Source organism: Cebidichthys violaceus, unplaced genomic scaffold, assembly GCF_023349555.1.
Source record: "Cebidichthys violaceus isolate CVI_PGR_0920_01 unplaced genomic scaffold, fCebVio1.0.p SCAF_2, whole genome shotgun sequence".
Lineage (NCBI taxonomy): Eukaryota > Metazoa > Chordata > Actinopteri > Perciformes > Stichaeidae > Cebidichthys > Cebidichthys violaceus.
The window spans coordinates 18,781,422-18,792,090 of NW_027176372.1; the positions used below are offsets into that span (position 1 = coordinate 18,781,422).

Here is a 10,669-nt window from a genome sequence, read left to right on the forward strand (position 1 = left end):
CATGATAAAAAAGAATAATTACTACGATAATGATGTTAATAACTGTTCTTGCCATACTCATCCACTATCAATGTGAACAATTGCCGTTGGGCCTCTAAAGACCATTAAAACCGACTAAAGCACATTATTTACTGTTTTCTGTGCATCGTTTATGTACCCTGTCACCACCAAATGTATATTAGTGTTTATATCAGTGTACACTTCAGACATCAAATACTCAAAAACTAAATGTATCAATTTTGATTAATTAGAGTTAATTATATGCTCAGAGACCCAGAAATCAACCATTTACTCCTGGGCTGGGATATGTAGCATGGCTTTATTTAGCATTGTGCATCATGTGAGCACAATATAAAGTAAAATAGAAAAGGACTCTACAAAATTGAATCCACAGTATTTAAGAGTTTTCACTCTTGTAGTTTTCAAAATGTATGGCCCCTGGAGAATATATAAAACCCCCAAAGACAAAGTAGAAAATATTTAAATCTAAATTGTGACATTTATGAAAACACAAATTTCCTTTGTTGACTTTTTGTGTGTACTGTCTTCTGAGGCCGTATTAACTTACTTTTTTTTTTTGCAACCTTTCTCTTACGTAAAAAAAAGGAATCGCTTATGAAATAAATATAAAAAATGCTCTATAATAAGTTAAATAAATTGATGATTTTCCTGACAACTAAGCAAACTCGATCTGCTGATGAAGGCCATAGTCATAGACAAAAGCTAGTAAGTAACCTTAAGTTTGTACTATTTTTGGATAAATATTCATGCTTTGTATTGGGGCCTTTTATAGTGACGTTGTTGATAAGACTCTAAGGGAAATGTTTTTACAGGATACGTTTTGTTATGTCTTCTTACCTTCTGAGTCTTTTTTTTTTGCCCAAGCATGACATAGGCAATTGTATTGAAATGTATCCTGTACAAACTTCACAGGTGTCTAAATTGTCTATGAAATTAATAAACAATACATCACCTCTGGCCAAATCATTCACTAAGACTATAACTCCATTACACTGTTGTCTGTTTGTTGTTGGTTAAAGAATCTTTGCACTACTGATTAGTTAGTTAATTTTATATTATTCTATTTAATTGTATATTTTGTGCATTTTTTACATTTTATAATCTTAACTCTGCAATTTTTATTTTATATATTGTGCATTTTTATACTCAATTTTTTTTTATTTTTACTTTGTTACTTTGATTGCTTACCTGTATCACAATGCTACTGTAGCGAACAAATTTCCCCTTGCGGGATTAATAATGTATCTGTCTGTCTATCTATCTATCTATCTATCTGTCTATCTATCTGTCTATCTATCTGTCTATCTATCTGTCTATCTATCTATCTATCTATCTATCTATCTATCTATCTATCTAATCATGGTTCTAAATGCGGTACACAAAGCAGGCAAAATCTATGGACTTCAACTCCCAGAAGTCTTTGCGGTCGTTCTCTATGTTTACAACCAGCTGACATCCGGCGTCTTCCCGTCCTTTAGCCACCGATATACCACAGTCAACGATATCCTAAACCCAAAGAAGAAGTCAACGACATCCATCTAACACTCGATATTTTCCCCATGAAAAGCGCTCCCCGCTGATTCGTCAACTCAACTGAATGCAAAATTTCATCAAAGTCGTCAGATGCAGGTGAGCGCGACAGGACTAAAATTCGCCGTTGCACATCTAGTTAGCCAGCTAGAGATAGCAGGATTAGCATAAGCTAACACAGCAGCTAATGCTAATATTAGCAGAAGCCTTCTTATTCGCAGCCATCACTTTCGACATCTGTCAGGACGAAACTTGGTGCTAGTTGTTGTCCTCGGGTGAGATAAATGTACCCGCTGTTTCACTACTAACGTCAAAACACAGCTAATTAGCAACGATTGTGGTAGTTAGCTAATGTTAGAGATATTAGCCCGCTAGCTTACCTAGCTTAACGTCTACTGGTAGAAAGACTTAAGCTAACGTTACTAATCTCGTCGCTGCCGTAGCCTGACAAGCTAAATTTGTTATTTGAATTATCTAAACCATGGTGAGGTGAGCCAGTCTAATCACCACATATACGATAATCAATCATGTGCTCGTTTGCCATTTGATGGACAATGTTATGACATTAGCTGTAACGTTGGCGACATGTTAGCTCGGTGGATAATGGATTATGTGCAGTGCAGTTATGGTGCCAGGCGGTGGGAAGCGGCTTTACAGTGTTTGTGTTGTTTATGTCATGTTTACGTTGTTTATGTCAGGGCTCTGGCCCCGTCTCCAGCAGCTGAAGCACACCAGCCCTGTCCACTCTGATCAACGTCCACGGCCTTCCTCCTTGCTGAGCCATGACCACTCAGAGGGATCTTGATATGGTGAGTGAGTGTCTAAAACCTTTATGAAAAGTGTTTTCCAACAGCAACACTAAGCCAAGGTGATAATCCGTGTTTGCTTGTGTTCTCTGCTTTGTAGCCTGTCACACGCTGCTGCATGATACACAGACATAATACATTTCATTATTATGATTATATCGGTACATTAACGTTTCCTCAAAGTTAAAATAATTTAGGGTTTGGGGGTCGGGGTAGGAGGGGGTGTCATGGATTAGGCAACGTCCACAAACACTTAGCTGGGACAGTGACTGCTGTTCCTGTGAACGCCATCTGTCTAATCTCAGTTAAAACGTTGCCCTACTTTCCTTTCAAGGTTTAGACGCCAATTGATTGTACCCTCTTACTAAATCCTGACCACAGGCCCCCCCCACACACACACACACACACTATATGAATGGACAACAGTTATTTAGAAACGCTTTTTTTTTTTTTGGTTATTTTTTATTATGACACCTGGCCTCTTGCTTTCTCACCTGCAATAATTCACTCTATATTGAGCTCTCACAAAGAATAGATTTATATGTAAAGCTGTCACCAGCTGAATTTTGTGTTTTGGTGATCTGCTCGTCAATTAGACAATCAGTTATTTTTGTGCTAATGTGAGTAATAAGGAAATATTTAGTGCTGGAAAAATAGTCAAATAATCAGAAAATTGATCTGCAACAATTTTGAAAATCATTTTATTGTTTAAAATATATAAACCAAAATTCCAAATGTGATGGTTATGATTTCACAAAGTGTAGATTTGCTGCTTTTCTCTGTTTTATTTAATTACAAACTCAACTGAAAATCTTTTACGATTTTGGGCTGTTGGCGAGAGAAAACAAGGCGTACATTGTGATGGGTGTTTTTAATTATATGCTGTCAGAACATTGTTTTAAATTAAAATATATTTAATTTTGTAAAAACTTTTATCTTGGATACCTATCAGGTAAAAAGCTAGGCAGAGTGGGATTTAATATATCATCTCGTTAGCTTGTTGTGTTTTTAGATAGCTTGACCAACTTCAAGAATCGCTACGCATTTGGTAGCTCTATTAACCCTTAAAAACAATTCTCAACAGTGTTTGAAGGATTTAATGTCGAGCTTTGGATTGGAGAACATCAAGAACATTTGTGATACAGGATGCAGCGGGATGTTGCCATGGGTAATCAGGCAGATCTGACTTTGTTTTTATTTTGTTGGGGATGAAAGGGATGGGGACGGGAAAGGGGACAAAGCTCGTTAATGATGACATGAGTATGTAACTTCACATTGAGGTTATTCAGTTCAGAGGGGGGAGGGGAGGGCATAGGACCACCGAGGGAGGATTGTATTTGTAAACAGATCAGAGGGGTTGTCCCTCCCTGTCCCCCCTGACGTCACACCTCATGGTTAAGTCTCTTTGTTCTCTCTTCTCAGATTTATTAACTCAAATAAAGATCATGTTCCTCCTCTTAAAGAAGGACAAATGTCGGGGAAAATTAATCCTGTCCGTCAACTCTGACTCTTGAGTAGAGACGTCCCAGCTGAAAGTAGTTGATGGGATGGCTTTTTTTCCTCCAAAGTAATTTTTTGGAGTCGCGGCATAATTGTTTAGAAATGATGGATTAATGGATTAATAAGGAAAAGGACTTGCTGCCGCATAAATCAAACCACTTGAGGTCCAAAATGAATCAATAATTCAGGTCAGAGTGACGATAAAATCCTGGCCATGAGCTCACCACAATATAGATACAGTATAGAATAAGTGGACAAGTTGATATACATGTTAAATTATGACAGCAAATTCTTTGCTATTGTCTGCTTGACATCTATTAGGAGATGGAGGGTAACCACAGTTTATTTGAATTGATAAAATCTAAGTATTTAAAAGAAATCTCATATTACAGTTTTAAATTACATGAAAGAAAATGAAAAGATATTGTACATGATGATCAGCAATAATACATATTTCACAAGAATCCACACGCATAGATCATATTTTTCTGTCAACAATGATGTTGATCACCCTGGATGGTTAGCCACAGCTGCCATCATAGAGCCTCTATTGATACAGTGTACATACAGTATGGATGTGATATCCATTTTTAGACATTTTGACCCGATGAAGGTCCAACATGTTTATCTAAATACATTTGTGGTTTGGAGTCAGTGTGCCGGCGTTATTCTTACTAGAAGTACCTGAAATCAACGACCCACCTGGTGATGCTCCAGCAGCCACAGTGGAAATGTTTTACATATTTCATATTTCAGGCTCGTCTTTAGCTTGAATAGGCTAATGGTCAGTTGATTGACTTGGTACAAATAACACCGTCGTTAATTTGTCTTAAAGTTGAAGATTATTGTCCTCATACATAAAGCTAAACGGCTGTACTTCCACCTCATAGTCTGTTTCATTTCAATGTAAAGAAGCTTAGCAAATTGTTGCCTTCTACTGTCGTATTCGTCATCATAATTACACGGTAACTGTTTTTTTTACTACAATATAGAGCTGCGATCAACGTTTATTTTTTAAAGTCTATTAACTGTTATTTTCTCTAATTATTTGGACGATAAAACCAATGTGACGTCTTCTTTATATTTCTTTTTTCTCTGTTGTGAAAGGTTCACATAACACGAAGAAAAGCAGCAAATAATGAATCAGTTCTACAACGTGTGTTGTAATTTTTACATGTTTCTGTGCCTTGCATGCAGAAGAAGTTTGTGATATTTTTTTAAATCTTGTGGCAGAACAAGTGTGGAGTGTGAATTTCCTGATGTTTTTTTTTTTTTAACAGATTGTTTTTTGTAGTTGCCCAGAGGATAAAATGTGGAGGAAGCCCCACTGTTAAAGACCCTCCCACACATATGCACAGTCCCCCTTTGGGGCTACGCACTGGCCATGTAAATTTAATAACATGGCCCAGAGCTGTCTGGGACACCTGGGGTTATCGCATTAGCCCGACAGTCCGGAGAGGAGCTCCCAGCACCCAGGAACTAAAGGGCCAGTGTTCCCCCATCAGCCCCACCCTTATCTGTTGTCGTCTCTGGCAACAGGGGCTCACTTCAGTGTAAGCCCTCGGTGAATGAAGTCGCCCAGTCAAAGGGTGGAGATCTGGTGTGGATAAATCTAATTAGGCTGGAATGCCCGTCTCTTCACAGCCTTCTGAAGCTCACCTCATGACTGAGGAGGTTAGAGGAAGTGGAGGGATTCCACCTCGACTAATTAAGAAGAACTTTAATGGACGTTTTCTTTGTCGGCTAATACAACATTTCTATGGATTAATCTGTTTTTTTTTGTTTTTGTTATAGGTGCACCTCCGCCTTATCCTGGTTAGTGGGAAGACGCAGGACTTCACTTTCTCCCCAAATGACTCGGCCACAGACATCGCCAAGCATGTGTTTGAGAACTGGCCTGCAGGTACGTTTTTAAATGATCCACTTTGCAGTATTTTTGTGTGTGTGTGTGTGTGTGTGTGTGTGTGTGTGTGTTTGTTTAAGTTTCACTGTATATATTTTACAGATTTTATTACTTTTCACTAAGCAGTCCTTCAGATTAATAATAATTAACTGGTTAATTGTTCCTTTTCCTTTTACTATGACAGTTCTCTTTGTGGCCTACCACTACTGAATACCTGAAATGTAAACCTTGTTCGCATTAGAAGTCTAAATGAACACAGGCTTGAATGGGTAATAACGGTATTACAGTGTATAATAGAGCTAGATCAACAAATAAACCAGCCGATACAGATATATTGGTATCAACGTATGGCTGAAAAGTAACAAGAGATTGCAGCACAGAGATAAAAAACTAGTTTTAAAAATGATTTAGAAACTGTGTCACGATTCCAGTTGATTTAATGTTAGTTAGTTCTTTTATTGCTCAAGCAGTAAGGTAGCATCCACACAAGGTAGCATCCACACAAGCTGCATTTTCACAAGCATTTCTGAAGCTCAAGTGCAGCAGAGCTCTCTGCTGCGGTCTGAAATAAAACCTCTAAGGATCATTAAGTGACGCCACCGCCGCTCGTATGTGTAGCCGGCAGAAGCACTTCCGCATGACATCGCGTACCAATCCTCGATGTCTACGACGTCTCCGCTGCAGGGAGGACAGTCTTGTGTTTACTTGATGAAACGGTGGCAGAGGGTGAGGACGGAGAGGAATCGGTCCTGAGGGAGAGTCGCCCTGGCTGTAGGCCACAGATATACACTGTTTAAGTATTATTTAATGGTAGTAAGATGCATGGATGTTAGAATTAAGTGTGCAAAGTTGAAGATGGTTGAATATACATTATGATTGATAAATATGATATTCAAATATGATATAGTTTACAGCACATTAGGCCTTTGTATATTTATATATTTTACATTGATAGCGTTTGACTTGGAAGTGGTTCAATGTAATGTTGTTACTACTATAGTAATAGTGCTGTTGTCACTACGTTTGCCATGTAGCTGTAGCTTAGCGTGCTACATTTCTCTGGGGACTAGCTTCAGTGTAGTGAAGCTTACTTTAATGTAGAGTAACTGGTAGCTCAGCTCACTACACTTTCCAAGTAGATTGCCTAAAATTGGTTTATGAAATGAGCCAAAAATACTGTTTTTTTTAAATTTTATATATCAGTATTGGCCTCAAAGATCCAGTATGGGTTGGGCTACAGTAAGTGAAATACTTGTTTCTCTGCATCTCGACAGGATGGGAGGAGGAGACGGTGAGCAGTCCCAGTATACTGCGCCTCATCTTCCAGGGACGCTTCCTTCATGGCAACGTTACCCTGGGAGGTAAGACCACCCTTTAACAAAGACACCTTTGTTCCTAAAACCATATCAAACACATTTGTTTTCCATCATGTAATTGTCATTTTCATCGGCACTTGCAGCATATTGTTAAATGTAGCGAAGAATAGTGAATCAAGAGGTTTATGTCTTTGTTTAAAGCTCTGAAGCTGCCACCGGGCCGAACAACCGTCATGCACTTGGTTGCCAGGGAGACTCTTCCAGAGCCCAACTCTCATGGTGAGGATCTTCTCTTTGTCTCCTATCATTTTATTATCGTACAGGACAAGGTACTGTGTGGGATTCTGCTAGCTCCAGGCCTGCATATGTACAGAGAGAAAAAGGCCCGAACTTCAATTAGAAACGTCAGAGTACTTGAGTTGACTTTGGACGAGGTTATGTTACTGTGGCTCATGTAAACAGCAACATTTCAAGCAAACACGAGGTCAAATAGGGTCCTACCTGTAACCCCGCTTTGTTAGCATTAGCGTTCCTGATAAGCTTCGACGGAAAATCGACTTTGCACATGAACAAGATTAATACCTCTTCGGTGGTAGTAGATGCAACGCATGAGCCCACTGATAACATCTGTATTCAAAGATTAACAAGATGATTAGGACTGACGCGCAGCGACGACAAACAGTGCAGCTCCAGCTACGTGCTGCACGTCGTTCCCTCGCTCCTGTGTTGCATTCTTGTTAACTATGCTGAGAGAGAGGGTTCTAGAACGATTCAAGGGTGTAGTTACTCTTTAAGTGCAAAGTGTCTGCTCAGGCGGAGCGAGGAAGTTGAACAGTAGCTTTTTTTGTTTGACCTTTCACATACATTGTGCAGTGGGCGTTTGCTTCTACTGCAGTTAACCTCAACCTCATCCCACGCTCAACGTCTGGAGAGGAATTTGTGCTTTTATTTTATTTAATCTGACCTCTTGTCTCTGCTGTCCTGTCTCTGTAGGTCAAAGGAACAGAGAAAAAACCACAGAGAGCAACTGCTGTCTCCTCTTGTAAAGCAACAGAAGACCCCCAACCACACACACACACACACACACACACACACACACACGCAGACACATATAACACACACACATATATACATGCATACACCGTGTCTCTTCTGCCTGTCATCCTGTCAGCTGTGGATTTAGAATAAATCACAGGAAGTCTGGTTGGACCGTCACCGGCTTTTGGTTGAACGCTTGTCCAATCCGAGGCTTTTTTTGTGCCAATATATTCACTTTTTTCGCCCCCAAAAATGTTACTGTGTCGGCCGAATTTGCCGTTGTAGTTCCTTTTTTATTTAAAGATCATGACATTAAACTTCCCTTACGCTCCCTCGCGGACCTGTTTGCTGCTGGACAAGTTTCAAAGAGCTGTCGGTAGTAGTGGAGGAGACCAGAGAAGTGGTTCCTCATCGTGGACACGGTTGCTATAGAGGATGTGTTGGCTCTTACCTTTCCCTACTAGTCACATGGATGTTTCCCCAGGTCTTACTGAATGGTGTTAACCCCTCTCTTTGCACTTAACCAGTTTGTTAATTCAGAAATGTTTATTGTGTTTCATCGTCATCATCTTCCCCCCCCCCACCAATGGCTTTTTTATTTTATTTTTAAATTTGGTCAGAGGAACAGACCTTACTTCCCCACGTGGTAGAAAATGTGCCATCCTCCTCATGAGACTGTTTCTCACTAACTGAACCGGTCGGTCTGTATCAGCACCAGTGGCGTTTCTTCCATTACCATACACCTGTTTAGTTCCTGGAAATGGACCAATGGTGAAAAGACTTTTATAATGTGGAGTAAACACCCGAGGGGACGTTCAGGTCCATGAGAAACGGGAGCAGACTCGCGGCGTGTAGAAGATGGAGTCGAAGGATTCGGCGGGTTGCTTGTGTGCCATCAGGTGTCATTTTCGCACCTCCTGGCTTTGACTTTATTGACTAGAATGTCGGTGTTCTCTCGACACGGCGGGCCAGTTAAACGCAGACAAAGGAAGCGGTTGAAGAAGGGAGGGAGGAGTGTCGTCAGTGTGAGGAACCCCCCCCCCCACTGGACACAGAACAGGGGGAGAGTTTCTGCCACTTGGATGAAGAATCATAAGGAAAACCCTTTGGTGGTGTTTCACCTCCTTTTCATTTGGATGCCGTCTTTACTTCATGTTTGCCTTTTATCGTGGAATTCAGTAATATCATTAATATTGAAATTTAAATATATCAATTTTTATCTTGTGTATAGGTATTTGTTAAATTTTAGTGTGGGTGAGTCAGTGTATGAGTGTCTGAGGGTGTGTGATGCACGTGGCATACTGTATGAGGACTGGTGAGGGCATGTGGTCTTTAAAAAAATAAATAAAAGTGATGCGCTGGGAGTGTTGATGGGCTGCGGTTTCTTCAGAAACAGTCGGAAACCTTTTGATTCCTTCCATTGAGTGTCCTTTGGTTTGTGTTTTTGTCAATCAATGTCACTGCTATGAAGTTTAGCCCAGTATGATTAAATGTAAAAACTAAAATGCAATGTGGTCTACATAAAAGCTTGTATTATAAATTAATAAATCTTTAAATAAGGCAACTTCTCTTGATCCTTTTTACTATTTCTAAAATGGCAACTAAATGACGAGCTGTGGCTACGATTACTTTCATTATTAAATGATTTATTTTTTACAGGTGTGTGTGTGTGTGGGGGGGGGGGGGGGGGGGGGGTCGGGGTCGGGGTCATTACACTGTCACTGGTCAAGCTTTAATAAGAGATCAGGAGGAATGAAACACCCTTTCCTGTGTACATGTAGTTTTATTTATCTTCCTCTAGGTGGCGGTGTTTCTCTTTGAGCCTGATGTTGGGGTCTGATGGAGTAGATGGGAGAATATACCTTTCAGTTTTGTCTGTACCTGATGCACTGACACAAGTTAAAGTAGGACAATCAGTAAATCATTTGTTGACTTCTGTTTCAAAATTGACCACTTTGTATTTACAAGTTGAGTCTTTATGAAGCACCTGACGAACGACTTAAAACGCTGTACGAGCGGAAAGAACTCAAAACACATGTTTGTAGTCAGTTTTGGTGATGCATGATGTGAAGTCAGCACTTCTGCAGTTCCAATTGTTTCATAACTTTCTGTTGAGCTGATCTTCAGCAGCTTTCCTCCCGTCTGCCTCAGGAATCTGCTCCTGACGTGTAGCTGCAAGAAGTCCAGGTTTCCAGTTGACACTGGCAGTGTAGCTCAGGAAAAGTGCAGTCAACCCATCCTGCACCTCCAAAACCTGCTATTGTGTTGGAGCGACTCGTCGTTCTACGTCGCTTCACTTTTTTCCACTTGCTCTTATCTGAACTGCTTTTTGTTATCCGTGTTTACTGGATAGTCTAAACAGGAGCATCCAGAAGTGATAAGTAGTGTTTAAATGAGAGTCCAGGGAGGCAGTCTGTTGATCTTTGCTACTTAAGTCCTCCACATTGAGAGCTGCTGCAGGATGAATTGCTCTCTGCGGTCGACATGACTCAAAGCACGCGTGCAGCCAGATTCTTGGGTGTGCTGCGGTCTAACCAATACTCAGTCTGTCCCCG

At 40.3% G+C, this 10,669-nt stretch overlaps 1 protein-coding gene across 1 annotated transcript; it reads left to right on the forward strand.

The window, feature by feature from the left end:
* Positions 1 to 1,483: 1,483 nt before the first annotated feature.
* On the forward strand, positions 1,484 to 9,678 carry ubl3b (ubiquitin-like 3b). The gene is made up of 6 exons (XM_068714988.1): positions 1,484 to 1,650; positions 2,250 to 2,360; positions 5,652 to 5,760; positions 7,035 to 7,121; positions 7,278 to 7,355; positions 8,070 to 9,678. Exons 2-6 carry the CDS (start codon positions 2,334 to 2,336, stop codon positions 8,120 to 8,122), a joined length of 354 nt encoding a protein of 117 aa, XP_068571089.1. The 5' UTR covers positions 1,484 to 1,650; positions 2,250 to 2,333; the 3' UTR covers positions 8,123 to 9,678.
* The last annotated feature ends 991 nt before the right edge of the window (positions 9,679 to 10,669 follow it).

Coding starts and splice junctions, on each gene's coding strand:
- ubl3b (XM_068714988.1), top strand. CDS start 2,334: ATGACCACTCAGAGGGATCTTGATATG. Junction 5,761..7,034: donor GTTTGAGAACTGGCCTGCAG/GTACGTTTTTAA, acceptor GCATCTCGACAG/GATGGGAGGAGGAGACGGTG. Junction 7,356..8,069: donor TCCAGAGCCCAACTCTCATG/GTGAGGATCTTC, acceptor CTGTCTCTGTAG/GTCAAAGGAACAGAGAAAAA.